The following is a 20,128-nucleotide window of genomic DNA, read 5'->3' as shown; positions in this document are numbered from 1 at the left end:
TCAACTGAAGAACTAAGTAGACATTTTTTATTCAATACAGTGTGCTAAAAAGAAGACTTTGGTGCCACAAAGCATCTATTCAGGTTTGTGAAGGCATATTTAATACTGCAAAGGGTAAAATATTAATTTGTAAAGTTAATTATAGTAACTTCAATTCCTTCCCTCTGAAAACTATGAGAAAACTACGAATTTTTAACATTTCAAGTAGGCATGTCTGCGAATGTCTTCATTGATGACAAGAAGTTTTGCTTCTTAAATTTCTAAACATTTAACGTTCCCAGTCCTGGTTATTTTGACTGCAAACTCAATGTAAAATTAAGAAGTTAAGGAACAGCCACCGGCGTAAGATAAAGAACTGAATATGTGTGTATGAAAGGTGCCACACTCACAAAGCAAGAAAGAAAAATACAAAGGACACAACGTCGGTACCATAATTTTGGACGATTACTGTCACCCATCTGACCACTGACCACGCTAAACATCGCTATTTTGTATGAGATGACGAGACTAAGGAGCGATAAGGCATAAAACCACATACCAAGATACCGCATTCATTCTCCTTTATGAAGACTGTCATCCATGTAATTTTCACGATTTCAGCTATGCATGTCAATAGGATTCAATAGTCTGATGTCACTTCCGCCGAGCAACGAGCAGCTTGGTTCTAAACAAAGAAAATCGGTAACTTTAATTCTTCATGCTGGTGAGAACTTTTTCACATGTCATTTGATCAGAATGTGTTAAAGTCAAAATATGATCAGATTTATAATGTTTTTCTCCTCTAAATACACTTTTATGCTCGTCGGAGAAGTATTTCATAAGGGCGTCCGGCATTGTTTCGATAGTTTAGAACCAGTTAATAAGTTACTATACGTTATTACGAGGGAAGTGACTTCACGACTGTTGAACCCTATTCCACTGTCCCGACATACCGGATTCCGACTGCTTGACGCAAAATTTATCATTTGTATTATGGTCTAGACTGACTTTGGCCAAAAACCAGCTCAGTGCGGCAATGTGGTGTAGTGGTATGACACTCTCTTTCGGATCGGAAGGTCCTGGGTTCGAGCCTCGCTCGGCGCATAGTTGTCCTTGGAGAAGGCTCTTTACTCACATTCTCTCACCGTAGTCAGGTGTAAAATGATTACGTACCTGGCCGTTAACATCGTTGTCTTTGTCCGAAAAAAATGTAGTTTTTCTTAACAGGCGCCATGTATCGTCATACATGTTTAATGTTGCTGTTGGCCACGGACCCCTTGTAAAGCTCTTTGAGCACGTTTAGTGGATATTATTGCACTATATAAGTGCTCAATTTTTATATAGTTGATTATTGCATTGACTTAATAAAAAACCCAGATACTCAACGTTGAACTATTTTTATCCCCAGGTGGATGTAACGAACACAGCTAATGCAAGGCTTTATAAAAGAAATGGCAGGCGCCCCCATAAAACCGATCTGCTGTTTTACGAAAAGTCTCCAAATTTCTGCGAGAAAAACCGCCATTTAGATTCACCGGGAACGACGGGACGTCTGTGTAATAAAACTAGTTCCGGTTATGATAATTGTGACACATTGTGCTGTGGGCGGGGTTACAACACTCTCAAGGTCAAAAGATCGGAAAGGTGCAACTGCAAATTTTACTGGTGCTGCTATGTTGAATGTGATGTGTGCACTTATTCTGAATGGGTAACAGTGTGTAAATAAATTATCATGGTACACATTTATCCTGTGTTTACAAAACTTTGCTGTTGAAACAAATATAACATATACAAAATGAGGAGTACTAAATTCGAGTTTCAACGATGCTGAAATGACCTTAAAGAGTTTCAACCTCTTAAAACACACGAAGAAAACAGGGGAAATTCATGGCTTTACAAACTGAGACTACAGAATTCTTGTATGCGTGGAGGATAGTCTTAAAATTAGCACGGAGGATAAAAGGACTAGCTTATAGTTCCCTTAGGAACAAGCAGAAGGAACATGTACTGATAAATAGATTTATTGATAGCAGATGAGTGGACTAAATTCTTTTCAGCTAATGACAGATTACTCATGAATTGATTCGAGAGGATAAGAAACAACGTGCAATTTAAACTTCTTTCTCTACTTTCATCCGATATCCTGATTTACCCTTATTCAAACATCGAGGCAAACAAGCGCTTTACAAACACTTACGGCATAAAATCCGACATGGTCTTGACTCTTCAAGGAGAGTTTCGGACTTTCGAGCATTGAAAACGAGGACCGTACATCAAAGATGCCAAAACCCACTTGTTCACTTTTGCCAGAAATCTTTTACTTTGTTTATCGACAGACAATGATCGATCCTAACTTGCCAGAAAGATTTGAATCTGAAATTTCCATCACGTCACAAGTTTATGGCCCTTCTCAAGCTAGGTCTCCATTGATCGTTTGACTCAAAAATGGGATCTGAACTTGACATTTATCTTGATTCGACTGACCTGATTTGCATTGGTTGACGAATTTTGGAACATTTGTTTTATCTCCTTATATTTGTGTAACTTGACGAGATATTACGACAGTAACGTCTGGAACAGAACTTAGCTCGTGCCTACGTGCACGGTGACTTTCTCTCAGAGTGCATACCAATCATTGGTTTTGCTGAGTACCCAAACAATTACAGTGCACGTAAAGGAACGTTGGCTCGCAAAATATCTTAAGATCTAAATTTTTATATTATGTGTTACAAATGATGCCTTATTTTTATGTTTATTCTCTGTTATAATAATGTTATATATTATTACAGGAATTTGTGGCCTAAATCTGTTTTCTGTAAATATTAGTATTCATCATGATTGAAATCCAAGAATTCTTGTTTTTTTTACGTTCAAACCGTGCAGTTATTTATCATTATTACAATCTACACCGGATTATATCTTAAAGTGAGTCATCAACATGCTTGAGATGAACACAGTAAAGAGATGTAATCTGTTGTCAACAAATTTTTGAGTCATTCTGTAATAGAACATTATTTTATTTAACGTCATTCTGTAATAGAACATTATTTTCTTTTGCGTCATTCTGTAATAGACCATTATTTTCTTTAACGTCATTCTGTAATAGAACATTATTTTCTTTAACGTCATTCTGTAATAGACCATTATTTTCTTTAACGTCATTCTGTAATAGAACATTATTTTCTTTAACGTAATTCTGTAATAGAACATTATTTTCTTTAACGTCATTCTGTAATAGAACATTCTTTAGTGTCATTCTGTAAAAGAACATTATTTTCTTTAGCGTCATTCTGTAATAGAATATTATTTAACATCATTCTGTAATAGAACATTATTTTCTTTAACGTCATTCTGTAATAGAACATTATTTTCTTTAACGTCATTCTGTAATAGAACGTTATTTTCTTTAACATCATTCTGTAATTGAACATTATTTTCTTCAACGTCATTCTGTAATAGAACGTTATTTTCTTTAACGTCATTCTGTAATAGAAAATTCTTTAACGTCATTCTGTAATAAAACATTATTTTCTTTAACGTCATTCTGTAATAGAACATTATTTTCTTTAGCGTCATTCTGTAATAGAACATTCTTTAGCGTCATTCTGTAAAAGAACATTATTTTCTTTAGCGTTAGTCTGTAATAGAACATTATTTTCTTTAACGTCATTCTGTAATAGAACATTCTTTAGCGTCATTCTGTGAAAGAACATTATTTTCTTTAGCGTCATTCTGTGATAGAATATTCTTTAACGTCATTCTGTAATAGAACATTATTTTCTTTAACATCATTCTCTAATGATACATTATTTTCTTTAGCGTCATTCTGTAATAGAATATTATTTTCTTTAACATCATTCTCTAATAGAACATTATTTTCTTTAACGTCACTCTGTAATAGAACATTAGTTTCTTTGGCGTCTCACCTTACTCGGGTGTAAAATGAGTACCTGGCCGTTAACAGCGTTGTCTCTGCCCTAAAAGAAATATAATATCGCCTTACAGACGTCATGACTTGTCCTAAATGTTAAGTGTTGCTGTTGGACAGGGAAAACTTGTAAAGCGCTTTGAGCACGTTTAGTGGATATTGCGCCATATAAAAGCTCATTCTTTTTTTAGATAGATAAAGGCATAACTTTAGAGTTGTATTTTGTTCATCGAATGATGCTTGACGTTGATTATCAGACTCTATTGCGTTTTTAGTCATTGTCAATTTTGAAAAAAAATTGATACTCAAAACGTCGTTATCATAACCAAAATAATAGCTAAAAATGGTCAAAATCATCATCATCATCATCATCATCATCATCATCATCATCATCATCATCATCATCATCATCACATCAGCAAAATTACATCATCATCATCAACATCATCATCATCACCATCACCACCATCATCATCACCATCATCATCATCATCATCATCATTATCATCATCATCGTCATCATTATGATCATCATCAACAACAACAACAACAGCAATAACAAAAACACCAAAAACATCATCATCGGCACCATCATTAAAAACAGCAGGATTTATTGTTTTACTGTACTCGTTTCTATATTTCAAATCATGAATTTCATTCAATCATAACATTATATTTTCTTGACATCGGTACTTAACTGCTATTTACTAATATGAAAACAATGCTCTTGATACGGATAGTTAGTTGTCATGGTTTAATTGAATGAAATTATCGAAAACAGTCACCAGGCACATCAAATTGAAACTATGACGGATGATTCTTTCCTTACGAAATATTTTTTTAAAAATCTGTTTATTTATCCCTGAGGAGATTTTTTTTTCTCTAGGATCTATTCCAAGGGAATGCAGGAATAACCCAGGCGTCAGCCGCAGTGCAGCGCCGCAAAGTAAGCTAAGGCTAGGTGACCTGCTCGGGGCCACGCAGCGCGGCGGGTAGTCGGACTCGGTACGTTACGGGTACGAAGCAAAGACCATATCTGAGCCACGCTATCCCATTCAGTGCCAGAAATAAATGGATATGTATTGAATTACTTAGCTGTTGTTTTTTTTTAATATTTAATTAAGTCGGTCAGCATTATAAAATTAATAATAATAATAAATAATAATAATAATAATAATAATAATAATAATAATAATAATAATATAATAATAATAATAATAATAATAATAATAATAATAATAATAATAATAATAATAATAATAATAATAATAAATAAATAATAATAATAATAATAATAATAATAATAATAATAATAATAATAATAATAATAATAATAATAATAATAATAATAATACATTTTTAAGTGCTCGGAAGCGCATGTTATACATATATGCACACGCGATCATAATATATCATTCAATAACATCAATAAAATCACTCACAGAAAACTGAAAGAGGCTTTAAAGTAGGACAGAGAATTACGGTGTCTGGTGTCCGCTGAAAGAGCGTTCCATAAAGAGGGAGCAGAATGTGCGAAAGCACGTCGTGAAAAATTCGATTTAGTAATTCAACGGTTTATTGGGTTTAACTCTCTCCTTATCAGCCATTTTCAAAATTTTCCCCAAAACTTCACACCCAACTAACACAAAATAGGTTTTTTATCACTCAGACAAAATATCAGTAAAATTCTTGCGATACATAATTTCTTTAGCAAAACATGCTCTACAACACACTGTTCATTTTCTTAAACTTATATGATGTACAAAAAAGAAATTAAATAAGAAAAATGTTGGTTGTATCGTAACGAATGTGACGATTTTCCTTAGTTGGTAAGGAAAGGGTTAATCTTTTGTGTATTTATTGACCAGTTAAACACAGCAAACTCCCGTCGTGTCAATGCCAGCAATTTCTATTTAAAAAAAGTCTGTATTTTTACATTCCGTGGATGAATCACGTGATACAAAAACCTTTGTGAAGGTCGAGGTCAGAGGTCAATTCATTTTTAGACAAAGCCCTCTAGCCCAAACCTGCCAACCTGGACTTGAAGATGTTCTTAGTTTTCAGGGTTTTTTTTTTTCACATATTAGACTCTAGAACTACTAGTAAAAATTACCAATTTGTCTTGTCATTAATATAAAATATTGCTTTTTTCTCCCTTATAGACTAGCTTCGGCAACAAAACTTTGTTTTCAAGAAGTTTTATTGAAACGGAGATTTTTATATAATTGTCGGTTTGGAGCCAAAAATCCGTAATTCTACGAAATGTTCGTAGTAGTAGTCAGGTCTGGTCTAGCCTTCACCTTCGATATGAATTGTTGACGCCAATAATACAATGACGTCATAGCTAGAGTGGGTGTCAACAATAGCCTTTCGTGCCTTGTTTTTAGCATGATTGTTTCCTGTGTTTTTTTTTTTTCTCTTTTACCTATTAAAAACTGTTGAAGAGATGTTAATAGGTATATTTTTCACCTGTAAAGAGATGTAAGAATGGGATGTTAAGGGTAATTTTATATCACATTTCTTAGTTTGTACTATTACATAGTTCCATACTAGTATAAAAATATGCTTGAAAATCACTCATCACGTGTCATTAATTCCATTTTCATGACTTGTATAATGTTACATCAAAGTTTAAATTGTTATTTTGAAATGTAATAATAATTATGATTATATGACAAATTCACTTATGAAATCATTTCAGTGAAAAAAAATTTTGTTTGTGTTTTTCTAACATTTCCCCCGCCGTAATTGAGTTCTTTTACGCTACCTTTTATTAAATATTTGAGATTTGCAGAACAAATATCTTTCTTAAATCTGTCATGTCCACTGGTCAAAAAATTCGAAAATATACATTATTCATGTTTGAATAAAACCAGTTATCAAAGCTGTAGGAATTTTTAGTTTTTTGCCTTTTTTTGTAAACACAAATTATAGTAATGCACTTTTATTGGTTTATTGTGAGGTTTTTTTTTCTCCAATATATCAATGAGATGATAATCTGACATCCGAACACACTTATGGGCCAAGTTTAAAATTGTTGTAATGGACAATAATTTGCGTTATTTATTTGAGATTTGGGTTGTCAGACCCGTAAATAAGTGCATTTCGGAGCATAGCCATTCGGGTTATTAGAAGTGTTAATATGTCGTGCATGCTGTGCGGTATCCAAAAACAATGTCACTCTGGTTCAATTGACCTAACAGTTTGTTTTGTATATATATATATATATATATATATATATATATATATATATATATATATATATATATATATACGAAGTTGCCGAAGGGTTTAGGCATTGCACTGTGAACCGGAATGTCCCGGGTTCGAACCCCGCTTCAGGTACTTTCGTTTTTTTTTTGTCCTTGAGCAAGATTATTAACCCCGATTTGCTCACATGGATAACATGAGTGATTCCTGTTGACATCAGACATCTTGTTTGATGAAATATCTATATTCCTTCGTGGATTGCGTAAGGCGACGATATCTTATGATGTCGTGGCGGAAGGGCATAATTATATATATATATATATATATATATATATATATATATATATATATATATATATATATATATATATATATATAATAACTTAAGCTTTTATATACAGCAATATCCACTATACGTGCTCAATGCGATTTACAAAGGGTCCCTGACCCAATAGCAGAACGTATTTTGTAGAACGAGTCATGGTGCCTGTTAGGCGATATTACATTCATTTTCGGAGAGGCACGACGCTTTTAACGACCAGGTACTCATTTTACTCTTGAGTATGGTGAGAGAATGTGAGTGAAGAGTCATTGTCCACAAACTCAACTAGCTATGCCCGAGCGAGGCTCGAACCCAGGAACTTCCGATCCGAAAGCGAGTGTCATACCACAAGATTACATAGCCGTACATGTGAAGATGCAAAACATGGTTTTGAAAAAAAAAATAACTGAAAATCTCAATTAACATAATGTTCATTTTCTTAAATTCGTTTTTGTCAATGAATTTATGTGTTTGTATTATTTTGATAATTGTGTCTATTGTGTTACAGACGTGTTACCCACGATTTTCTTTCTTAAACTACGCTGTACTTTATTCTTAAGATTGAATCGAATATACGAATACCAATCATCGTTTCTAAGTTAAGTAAAACAAGTTAAAAAGGAAAATGTGGCGCCAGAGGACAAATAAGGGTTAATGAATTCTAGAAATTGCTTATTAGTGATTAATAGATTTTGTTCAATCAACAAATATATTTTTCGAATTACTGCCGATTTCTTAAAATGTCAATTGTCAATTTAGCACCTCTACTTCATTTTACTTCAATGATTTGTATTTGTGTTTCCGATTATTTGCGAATGTAAAACCCGTTATAAGTAACACTTAAGATTTGGAAATAATATCCAAAGTGATGTACATGCCTTGTGGCTATTACATTAACATTGACCCTTATATAGAAAATACATACATTTTTTCTAAATCTAGACATATTTCAGCATGTCAGATGTCATTTTTCCTTGTTTTGTTTGTTGTTTGTTAAATTGCTTGGGGTTTTTTTTTGTATCTGAGAGTTTAGAATTAAGAAAATAGCATTTCATGTCACATAAAATTCTTATGGAAAATGAAAGTCATCGACTCTAGTATTACTGATCCTTAATTTTAAAATTTATGAAATACATTTTTAAACAATTTGTTGTTTTTATTAAAATAAAAATGTACATGTTAAAATACCATTTGTAAGGGTTTGTATCTAAAGGTTTGCCTGACACAATCTAGGTATATAATATTATACTCGGATTCGCTAAAAGTAATTTCGGTAATGGTTCGAAATCATAAAGCATCACAATTACATAGTTCTACACGTTATAAAATCATCAAATGCTCAGTATGTTTACTGGATATTGCCCAAGAAATGTAAGTACTTTGTATGAATCCAAATGCCCTCAATGCGGCTTGCGGTGCCTTTACACTTTAGGTTATGAAAGATGAATAGAATATCCGTGATATGAAAACGGATTTTTAAATATGAGTTATAAAATGTACATTCTTATTTGCTGTATCTTCCCAAAAAAAAGTTCCTTGAAAGTCATTTTTATCTTCCACATTATTTTTCTCCACCAGCTCGATGGTATGTTACTTTGTTAATTAATAGAATAGTGTGAAGTGAACAAAGTTTCATTTCAGGCCTGAACATGCAGCACAGTAACTGCTCGGCATATTTTCCCCTTGACAAATCCTGACATGATTATTTCAACATGAGAAAGACCCGTGTTGTCGAGAATGTAAATACATTACTCGATTACACTCGTCAGTGTCAAAACTGCAGTCAAACAAAAGACAGAAAAAGCCGGAGAAACCCCTATATTTGGCCTGTTGAGTGCGAACAGAGGTTGATTTAAAAACAATCAGAAACATTCATCTCTAATTTCAATATTTCTGTTCAAGTTCCAGCTGTCTGTGGTTTTTAGAAAAAAATGGAAACTGTTATTTCCTATCTCAGACCTCTCACACTTATCGCATCCAAATAGTAAAAGACTCATCTGTAAACTTCAAACTGGAATGTTGTCATGAGGCATATTAGGATGGATGAAAAAATTGAGCTTTTATTTTGAACAATATCCACTTAAATGTGCTCAAAGTGCTTTACAAGATATTCCTAGCCAACAGAAACACGTAACATGTAGGACGTGACATGCCGCTTGTTAGGCGATATAACATATTTTTCGGACAGAAACAACGCTGTTAACGGCCAGGTACTCATTTTACACCTGAGTACGGTGAGAGAATGTGAGTAAAGACTCTTTTCCAAGGACTCAGCTATGCGCCGGAGACGCTCAAACTCAGGACCTTCCGATCGAAAGCGAGTGTCATACCACTAGCTCACATAGCCGCATCATGGTCTTTAGCTCTCTCGAGTTCATATGCATGGAAATCGACCAAATTTGTTCGATTTTTAATGAGGGTGAACTCGAGAGAGTTTAATCATTAACAATAATATTAATTTTCACGACAATAAGTCCTATAACTTAGTTACAAACACCTGGTTTGCTTAAAATGGAGTATTGAGATAAGAGTCAATGAGGAAAGAAAAACATCTGTTGCACCATCCCAAGTATCCCTTACCTCCTTCACTCATTGCCCCTAGTATCCCATACCTCCTTCACACATTGTCCCAAGAATCCCTTACCTCCGTCACACATTGCCCAAAGTATCCCCTGCCTCCTTCACGCATTGTCCCAAGTATCCCTTGTCTCTCTCACACATTGTCCCAAGTATCCCTTACCTCCCTCACACATTGCCCCAAGTATCCCTCTCCGCCTTCACACATTGCCCCTATTATCCGTTACCTCCTCCACACATTGTCCCAAGTATCCCTTATCCCCTTTAAACATTGTCCCAAGCATCCCTTACCTCCTTCATTGTCCCAAGCATCCCTTACCTCCTTCATTGTCCCAAGCATCCTTTACCTCCTTCACATATTGTCCCAAGCATCCCTTACCTCCTTCACACATTTTCCCAAGCATCCCTTACCTCCTTCATTGTTCCAAGCATCCCTTATCTCCTTCACACATTGTCCCAATCATCCCTTACCTCCTTCACACATTGTCCCAAGCATCCCTTACCTCCTCCACACATTGTCCCAAGTATCCCTTATCCCCTTCACACATTGTCCCAAGCATCCCTTACCTCCTTCACACATTGTCCCAAGCATCCCTTACCTCCTTCACACATTGTCCCAAGCATCCCTTACCTCCTTCACACATTGTCCCAAGCATCCCTTACCTCCTTCACACATTGCCCAAAGTATCCCCTGCCTCCTTCACACATTATCCCAAGTATCCCCTATCTCTCACACACATTGTCCCAAGTATCCCTCACCTCCTTCACGCATTGTCCCAAATATCCTTTGCCTTCTTCACACATTGCCCAAAGTATCCCCTGCCTCTTTCACACATTATCCCAAGTATCCCTTATCTCTCTCACACATTGTCCCAAGCATCCCTTATCTCTCTCACACAGAGTCCCAAGCATCCCTTACCTCCTTCACACATTGCCCAAAGTATCCACTGCCTCCTTCATTGTCCCAAGTATCCCTTATCTCTCTCACACATTGTCCCAAGTATCCCTTACCTCCTTCACACATTGTCTCAAGTATCCCTTACCTCCTTCACACATTGTCCCAAGTATCCCTTACCTCCTTCACACATTGTCTCAAGTATCCCTTACCTCCTTCACACATTGCCCCTAGTATCCCTTACCTCCCTCACACATCGTCCTAAGTATCCCTTGCCTCCTTCACACATTGTCTCAAGTATCTCTTGCCTCCTTCACACATTGTATCAAGCCGTCCCTTGCCTCATTGTCTCAAATACACCTTGCCTCCTCCACAAATTGTCTTAAAGGAAATCAAGTTTAATGACAGCTATACATTTATTACAGAAAACCATTTAAAAAAACTAAAACAGATTTAGACCGTCACAGCTCTGCCTATCATTCGTACTCCGCTTGTCTCTCTCCTGTCACCTCCAAATATGAACATTACGGCACAGATAAATTAATAATGAAATAAAACCCAACCGGTGGTCGCGGTATCGTGACTGGTAATAAAATCCCTCTCTTCACCCTCCTCATGCGTCGCTTTTATAGCGATGGTTCGAACCCATGATTGGGTGGTCGAGGATTTCAGAAAAATTAGCAACCTGGAAGGGGGCGGAGGGGGTCAGCTCCGGACACGTTTGGGTGACCTCCTAGCAACTATGCCGGGACTCAGCACACCTATCAAGGGACTGGATAAGGCAGCGATTGCACTATCGTGGCATGCAACAATCTGTTTGTAATATCTTTGTTATCTATTTGACAAAAAAAAAAAACAAGCATTGCTTGTTATCAAGACAACATTTGTGTCAGAGTAGAGGCGAAAGAGACATTGAGAGAGAGAGAGAGAGAGAGAGAGAGAGAGAGAGAGAGAGAGAGAGAGAGAGAGAGAGAGAGAGAGAGAGAGAGAGAGAGATTTGAATGGAGTGGGGTGGCGGTGGTTTTGATATTCGACCGGGTTTTCAATCGATATAATTATGATTGAAACAACTCTTGTCATGATTTGAATAATGAAATCTGTTTATAACACTCTTGATTCATTAGATCACAATCCTCTGTATTTACTTTGGACTGGAGCTTGACTGGAAAAAAAGGTATGTTTATTTGGAGTTCTTTTCTGATTCTTTTGTATTTTAATAATATAATTTTCGATGTCTTTTAATAGTATGAAATTGTTTGAAAACTCAATACTTACTGGTGCTTTTTCTAATAATTTATGTTCATCCATGCAGTATTTACCTCGAGTGCCTGACTAATGATGAAGTTATAGTAATAGCATAGATCTTGTAAAGTGTATTTACTATTTACTAATCATAATAGCAAAACGATTCTTTGTAAAATACGTATATCATATATATTATTCACATTTCCCGCACATCCAGTTTTGCTCAAAAATAAATTTCGACTCGTCCTGGTATCTTTAGTACAATGATAATTCTTAAGGTGCGGCTATGTGGTCTTGTGGTATGACACTCGCTTTCGGATTGAAAGGTCCTGGGTTCGAGCCTCGCTCGGCGCATATTTAAGTCCTTGGAAAAGACTCTGTACTCACATTCTCTCACCGTACTCAGGTTTAAAATGAGTACCTGGCCGTTAACGGCGTTGTCTTTGTCCGAAAAAATTATGATATCGCCTACAGGCGCCATGTCCCGTCCTACATGTTAAGTGTTGCTGTTGGCCAGGGACCCCTTGTAAAGCGCTTTGAACACGTTTAGTGGATATTGCGCTTTATAAAATTTCATTTTAAAAATGTTAAGGTCAAATATTTTGATGCCTTGTATATTTCTTAGTCAACGTTATACGGAATTCTTAAGAAACTCCAGATGTAGGAGGTCAAGGCTACTGTATCATAAAAGGGTTAATTTTATGCAAACCATGTGATGATTGATTTATTGTATTCCAGTCTTCCCTTGGAATAGACCCTAAAAACAAATTTCCTCTTGGGGATCAATAAAGGGAATTATATTTTATTTGATTTTATTTATTTATTTTAACTATTCACTGCCAAAATGTAAACGTCCGATTTTCATTTTCTTTGTTAGATAATGAAACCAACCATATCGCCTTTAATTGGCATTAGGTAGAGGTGAAAAGGTGAAATGTTTTATTTTGAATATGACTTTCATTATTTAAATATGCTTTAAATACTTTCAGTGAGGAGGATGAAGCCACGTGACTCAGGGATTTCTTCCTTGATAGCAATTCAGAAAACATTCACACACACACACACACACACACACACACACACACACACACACACATATATATATATATATATATTATAAAAACAAAAACCGTGAAATAATAATGCTGAACTCCTGATGAGAGCTAACGCTTTAAACAATATTGTAGAAGATTTCGCTCAGTACAAGTCGCCTGCTAGGTGATCTTTTGTACCAACACTCTTACAATATCCACAACTGCCTGTAGTCAGGTACTCATTCAAACCTGGGACGAGTGGGGTGTTGTGTGTACTGTGTCTTGCATCGGAACTAGAATTTTCCCCGATCACTGTCACCCAACCAGACATTCCCCATGCTTAACACTTAACATTGCTTGACGTTAATGACAAGACTGAGTCAGCAGCAGCATAATCGATATCAATTTACCAAAACAAAAAAGAGCTTTTATATAGCGCAATATCCACTAAACGTGCTCAAATCACTTTACAAGGGGTCCCTGGCCAACACCTACATTAGTAACTATTGGAATTATTGGCGGACGCCCTTATGAAATATTTCTTTGACGAGCATTAAAGTGTATCCAGATTATGTTTTGACTTTTATACATTCTGATCACATGACATGAAATGCCAGTACGAAGAATAAAAAGTACCAATTTTCTTTGTTTAGAACCACGCTGCTCGCCGTTGCTGGGCGACGTGACATCAGACTATTGATCCAATTGGGATGCCCAAGTTGGTAAGAGGTTACTTTAATTATAAAATGTAAGATTTTTTAAATTTATTATTATTTTCTTACGTTTCAATTGCTTTATAATATAATTAATATAAAATTCCCTTTATTCATCCCCATTTGGGAAATTTATCTAAAAGGTCTATTCCAAGGGATCACTGGAATATCCAAAGTGTTAGCCGCAGTGCAAGGCCGCAAATTGAACTTGGGTGACGGGACTTTCTCAAAGCCTCAGCGCGGTGAGAAGTAGAGCTCAGCACCTCTCGGGTAGGTAGCAAATACAATACTGCTTAGCCAAGCTGTCCCCCATATCTTCAGTTCTCAATAAAACAACGTATTTTCATCATTGTTAATTCAACTTTTCAGAATCTAAAACCACCTTGGCGGGCCGCACATATTCTATTATTTCACCTTCTTTAATAAGATATATAGCGGTAGCTGCGTTCCTTTAAAGGCCGGCCCATAAATGCACGATTGTATATTGGAACCATAGCAACGTGCGGCTATATGGTCTTGTGGTATGACACTCGCTTTCGGATCGGAAGGTCCTGGGTTCGAGCCTCGCTCGGCGCATAGTTGAGTTCTTGGAAAAGGCTCTTTTTTCACATTCTCTCGCCGTACTCAGGTGTAGAATGAATACATGGCCGTTAACACCGTTGTCTTTGTCCGAAAAGAATTGTAATATCTCGCCAAATAGGCATCATGTCGCGTCTTACGTGTCAAATGTTGCTGTTTGCTAGGAACCCTTTGTAAAGCTCCTTGTGCACGTTTAGTGGATATTGCGCTTTATAAAAGCTCAATTTTTTTTTTAAATTTATGTTATGAGATTGGTCACTCATGGTATAGCTGTCGTTTATTACAACAATGGTGATTTTATAGAATGAATGCAGATTATGCCACTCAGCTCTTCATAATTGTTTGTTTGTTTTTTACCACCAGTAGGGTAGTTTGTTCTCTCTACTTTATGGCAATCGGATAACATAGACTTTTTACGGTAGATCTTGTGGTTTGAATTCGTTAGGATTTTACTTAATTGCATGCAATCAATAGGAAGAGATAATAGGTATGGGTGACAGTTGTAAAACTCACTGCTTATCTTTGTTAAATATTATTTTTAAAATAGTTCAGTACGTATATTATTATCTGAATCACTGTGGACTTGATAGTGTCGCTGTGATCTGTCTAGGTGTATCTGCGTTTGTCAATGTCCGTACGTTCCATGTATGTTTCAAAACTAAGTGTTCTGTAATGCTAATAGATATAAACCGACGTCCACTTATTTGCAGGTATGATAACCACATTCATTTTGTGTTCATTGTTGTAATGAAAGTCTCATAATATGACGCAAAATACTGTCAATTACAACAATGTTAAACTAGGCCTATGATAACGTTCGGATGTCAGACCTGCATAAATGTACACGTCTTTATAAAGCAATAAAAAGTGTACACACTACACATCCTACGAAGGACTTCTATTTTTTTTATTGGAGAAACACTATTGAAATAGATTGAAAAAAGAAAAGGATTGTTTTTTTTTAATTTGTTTCTTTTCTATCTTTTATTCAGCTTTGACATTTGCTTTATCAAAAACTTATTCTTTGGTTTGTTTTATTTTTGTCAATCTTGAAGATGACTATACCATGTCGATAAATTTTATACTTTATGACAGACCACAGTACTATCCAAACGACAGGTTGCAACGGTTGCTGTTATTTTGACACGGTGAGATATACTAGTACAACGCCCCCCCCCCCCCTTTCCCACCTAAGTTCGGTTATGTTGTCTTGTGGTATGACAATCGCTTTCGGATCGGAAGGTTCTGGGTTCGAACCGCTCGGCGCTTAGTTGAGTACTTGGAAAAGGCTCTTTATTCACATTCTCTCGCCGTACTCGGGTGTAAAATGAGTACCTGGCCGTTAACAGCGTTGCCTCTGTCTAGTTCTACATGTTAGGTGTTGCTGTTGGTCAAGAATCCTTTATAAAGCGCTTTGAGCACATTTAGTGGATATTGCGCTATATAAAAGCTCATATTCTTTCTAAGTTCGATTGTTTAATTCGCAAAAACCCTTCGATGTTGACTTGTTGAATACAAAATTTAGTCTGTGCTATATTAGATAATGCTGTATTCTGACTGCCTGGGTGTATATAGTGAGTTATTGCCTGTTTTTAAAAAATGTTTATTTCATGATTGAGCGTAAAATGCTGCCTTAGGAAACTGAAACTATGATTTCTTTTTTGTTTAGTTCCATTAAAAACACAATTGATTCTATGATTCGTTGCGCTCTAATAAAAAAAAATTTCTTCTTCAGCATTCTCGTAAATTAGACAATTATGAAGATGACAGCTGTGATATTGGTTTTTCTATCAACTCCAATTATTATGATAGGTAAGATCTTATCAAAATTTAAATGACTAATAACATGCCTTTTTAATTTAGTCTAGTATTTGCAGACCTAGAACTACAACATTTTGGTCCAACTACGGAACTAAAATTGGCTACTTGATTAAATAAAACTTGTAGAACAGGAAGTTGATGCCAGAAAAATTGTAGAAAACTAAGATGCATCATCTTGACCTCGATTTTTTTTTCTTTTGGCCAGACGTTTGCTCCAGGTGTCGATTAATTTTGATAACTCTCAACTCTTGACTCAGGTGAGAATAGGTACCTGGCTGTATATCGAGTGGAAGATATTGTATGATTGATAGAACCAAAAGAACACCAAACAAGCTACAGGTACTGTTTGAAATGAAAATGTGCTTATATATGACCTGCAGGGGGAATGATTGACACTCATGCAGCGCATTGAGCACGGTAAATGCTTGGAAATGTCCAATATAGATGGCCTTTTTCGGCATCTCCTTGCCGACAATGTTAACACAACAATAATACCCCTGCCTGTACCCCCTCCCCCCCCCCCCCCCCTCTCTCTCTCTCTCTCTCTCTCTCTCTCTCTCTCGTTCTTTCTTTCTATTTTTTTTCTTAATAGCCATCCATCTGTTCCTCCATTTTTATATGTTTAAACATTTAACATTTATTTTTATATAGGAAATAGGTAAAAGCGGATTTACCTTTTTATATTTTTTTCCAAGATCAACATTTCTTCCTATTTGTTCTTATTAGTACGGCTATGTGGTCTAGTGTTATGATACTCGCTTTCGGATTGGAAGGTCCTGGGTTCGAGTCTCTTTCGATGCATAGTTGAGTCATTGGAAAAGGCTCTTTACTCACATTCTCTCACCGTACTCAGGTGTGAAATGAATACCTGGACGTTAACATCGTTATCTCTGTCCGAATAAAATTGTAATATCGCCTATCAGGCGTCATGTACACTTCCACATGTTAAATGTTGCTGTTGGCCAGAGACTTCTTATAAAGCGCTTTGAGCACGTTTAGTGGATATTGCGCTAAATCAAAGCTCAATTTTTCTTTTATTTTAATTATCTGCAGGAAAGGCCGACTTTACTTCTGAAACCAGCGTCCAGGCGAGTAATGGAGCCCAAACGTTTGCAAAGACAATCAAATCATCTGGTCCCGAAAATGCAGTCGTTTCATCTGCCTCGTCCTCAGTCTCTGCAGACGGCATAGAGGTATCCATGGAGACGAACGGTTCTAAATTCCACGAACATATAAAAAGATCCATCACCGAGAGGCCCACGGGAAGGAAAGTCTCCAAGCGTGATCTCACCAAAAATAGTGGCGCTACGGAGAGTAATGGTAAAAGTAAGAATTGTTTTAGACGTTTTTTTTAAATCAAGATCTTTAGTGGCTTGAGGTCCAGATAGTATGATTTCCCCCTGATTTCCGTAGCTCTATTTTGACATTAATAATTGCTCTCTACCTTTTGGATAGAACGCGATTCAATTTCAAGATAATTTCCGACAGACACGGTTATCCAATAACTGTATTGTATTTCATTAAGCGCCTTCGGCTTATCGTAATATTACAATCTCCTCCGGACCTGTAAGACATGGTTTGAGTCCTTGGAAAGTCTATTCTCACATCCTCTTAACAAACCCAAGTTTAGGTACCTGGCTGTATTCTCTGCTAAAAATATATGATAGAAATAGCACCTGACAGGCGTCATCATATTTGGTCCGACATGGTGAGTATTACACTTGGCGTCCAAACAAAACTCACTTTTCCTGAATATAGGTATTTATTTTCGCTTTAATAACTTAAAACTTAACTTCACTTTTAGACACTTAACTTATGCCTCTTGGCTCTTCCATCTTCTTCTGTCCTTGGCATAGACTTTTGCCTAACTCCAGGTAAGATTGGAGACGCTCAAATCTTGATGAAGGCTTCTTCTCCGTCTGTTTTGGACGACCCCGTTTCTTCTTGCCCTGTGGGTTCCATTCGAGAGGTTACTTGGTTATATTACAGGGCTCTTTCCGCAGGGCATGGCCAACCCATCGCCACTTTCTGCGTCTGACCTGGACATCCATTTCTTCTTGGTTTGTTCTTGTCCAAATGTCAGCATTTGGCACTTTGTCAAACCATTTCAACCTGAGTATTTGTCGAAGAAAGCGCGTCAGGCCTTTGCATTATTGAGACACATATGGAAAGCGTCCAGCATATCCACAAACACCAAGCTCAAAATATTTAACACTAATGTTAAAGCAGTCCTGCTCTATGGGTCAGAGACTTGGTGAACAACCTTGACCACATCAGCCAAGATACAAACTTTTGTCAATCGTTGTCTTCACTTTTAGGCATCCGTTTAACCCCGGCGGAATTATACCGTGTTGAGGCAGTAGGTTACATATGTGTACATATACCATTTAGAATCGATATTATTTATGGGAGGTGAGGGGGTGCATTGTATCAATATGGCCGGTTTACACCCATGATCTGACCTACCTTATTCTATGAAATGAAGTGTTTAACCCTCTCATTACCAGCCATTTTCAGGATTTTCCCCAAAACTCCACACCCAACTAACACAAAAATATTTTTTTACCACTCAAATACAATAGCAGTAAAGTTATTGCGATACATAATTTCTTTTGCAAAACATGCTCTACAACACATTGTTCATTTTCTTTCAATTTTATGATGAATATATATATATATATATATATATATATATATATATATATATATATATATATATATATATATATTAGATTGTCATAATAATATAGGTGACAATTTATAAATGTGTGTGTTTGTGTGTGTGTGTGTGTTTGTGTGTGTGCAATGGAAGAGAGAGATATATAGATAGATAGATAGATAGATAGAGAGAGAGAGAGAGAGAGAGAGAGAGAGAGAGAGAGAGAGAGAGAGAGAGGGGGGGGGAGCGACAATGAGATGACGTAATGATATAAAAACTATATATATATATATATATATATATATATATATATATATATATATCAAGAATAAGGTAGGGGATGGGGGAGGGGGGTGTTATTGAAGAATATTAGACGGCAGTAATGTTATTAGTGGCCCCCTACCTCCGCTGTTAAGATATTGAGAGAAAAAAAATGAGAGAGAGAGAGGGAGAGAGAGAGAGAGAGAGAGAGAGAGAGAGAGAGAGAGAGAGAGAGAGAGAGAGAGAGAGAGAGAGAGAGGAGGGAAAGAGAGAGAGAGGGAAAGGGAGAGAGAGAGAGAGAGAGAGAGAGAGAGAGAGAGAGAGAGAGAGAGAGAGAGAGAGAGAGAGAGAGAGAGAGAGAGTGAGTGAAAGTGGGAAAACGGAAGTGGAAGGCTACGTTTCAAAGTTATAATTAAAATGAGTGTACTAACTGTTAAATTAACCACGCGAAACTCGTACAATTCTTTAAATGAAATCGTGTTACAAATCATTCCAACAGCTACAAGCTGCAAAGACCATCACATACTGTGCAAGCCCTGGGCTGAGATGGGTGTGTGTGACCTTAACCCAGACTACATGCACAGAAACTGTGCCACTAGTTGTAAGAAATGTTGATGCTTGTATTTTTCCACTCATTCTTTTTTCATAAAATAAATACATTGCTGCAATGTAAACCAGATGAAATGGTCGGATTTTTTGTTTTCCTTATTACTTCTTTTCTTTTTCTTTAATGAAAAAAAATTTTTAGGTGTCTATGCACTGCGTAATAAAAATACAGTCTTTGCAAAAGGTACCCAAAAGGTACCGAGTTCGATCACATCGCTGCGCTGTATGGCCTTGAACAAGTCACCTCGCCCTAGCTCAATTTGCGGCGCTGCACTGTGGCTAACGCCTGGGTTATTCCA

The 20,128-nt window shown here is 36.4% G+C and overlaps 2 protein-coding genes across 7 annotated transcripts in view; both read left to right on the top strand.

Moving 5' to 3' along the window:
• Positions 1–4,472, top strand: part of LOC144958739 (protein Wnt-10a-like) — a 36,000-nt gene extending 31,528 nt beyond the window's left edge. The window contains exon 7 of one of the 2 annotated variants that reach the window (XM_078890910.1): positions 1,388–4,472. In XM_078890910.1, the coding sequence (XP_078747036.1) occupies positions 1,388–1,705 (318 nt within the window). In that variant the 3' untranslated portion in view covers positions 1,706–4,472. The remainder of the gene's footprint in view (positions 1–1,387) is intronic. The other variant, XM_078890909.1, reaches the window with a different exon arrangement.
• A 7,442-nt stretch (positions 4,473–11,914) lies between these two features.
• On the top strand, positions 11,915–19,907 carry LOC144958777 (uncharacterized). Of its 5 annotated transcripts, XM_078890980.1 has the most exons (6): positions 11,920–12,085; positions 14,047–14,173; positions 15,578–15,630; positions 16,218–16,294; positions 17,357–17,629; positions 19,723–19,907. In XM_078890980.1, the coding sequence occupies exons 4-6, from the start codon at positions 16,240–16,242 to the stop codon at positions 19,836–19,838; spliced, it is 444 nt and encodes a 147-aa protein (XP_078747106.1). In that variant the 5' UTR covers positions 11,920–12,085; positions 14,047–14,173; positions 15,578–15,630; positions 16,218–16,239; the 3' UTR covers positions 19,839–19,907. The 5 variants fall into 5 exon arrangements, with proteins under 5 accessions (XP_078747108.1, XP_078747106.1, XP_078747104.1 ...); XM_078890982.1 differs by lacking the exon at positions 15,578–15,630 and having other exon boundaries at positions 11,915–12,085; positions 17,357–17,623; XM_078890978.1 differs by lacking the exon at positions 15,578–15,630 and having other exon boundaries at positions 11,922–12,085.
• Positions 19,908–20,128: the final 221 nt, after the last annotated feature.

Source organism: Berghia stephanieae, chromosome 13 (genome assembly GCF_034508935.2).
Source record: "Berghia stephanieae isolate SIO BIC M18660-M18661 chromosome 13, UCSD_Bste_1.3, whole genome shotgun sequence".
Classification (NCBI taxonomy): Eukaryota; Metazoa; Mollusca; class Gastropoda; order Nudibranchia; family Aeolidiidae; genus Berghia; species Berghia stephanieae.
This window is presented reverse-complemented; position numbering and strand designations above follow the sequence as displayed.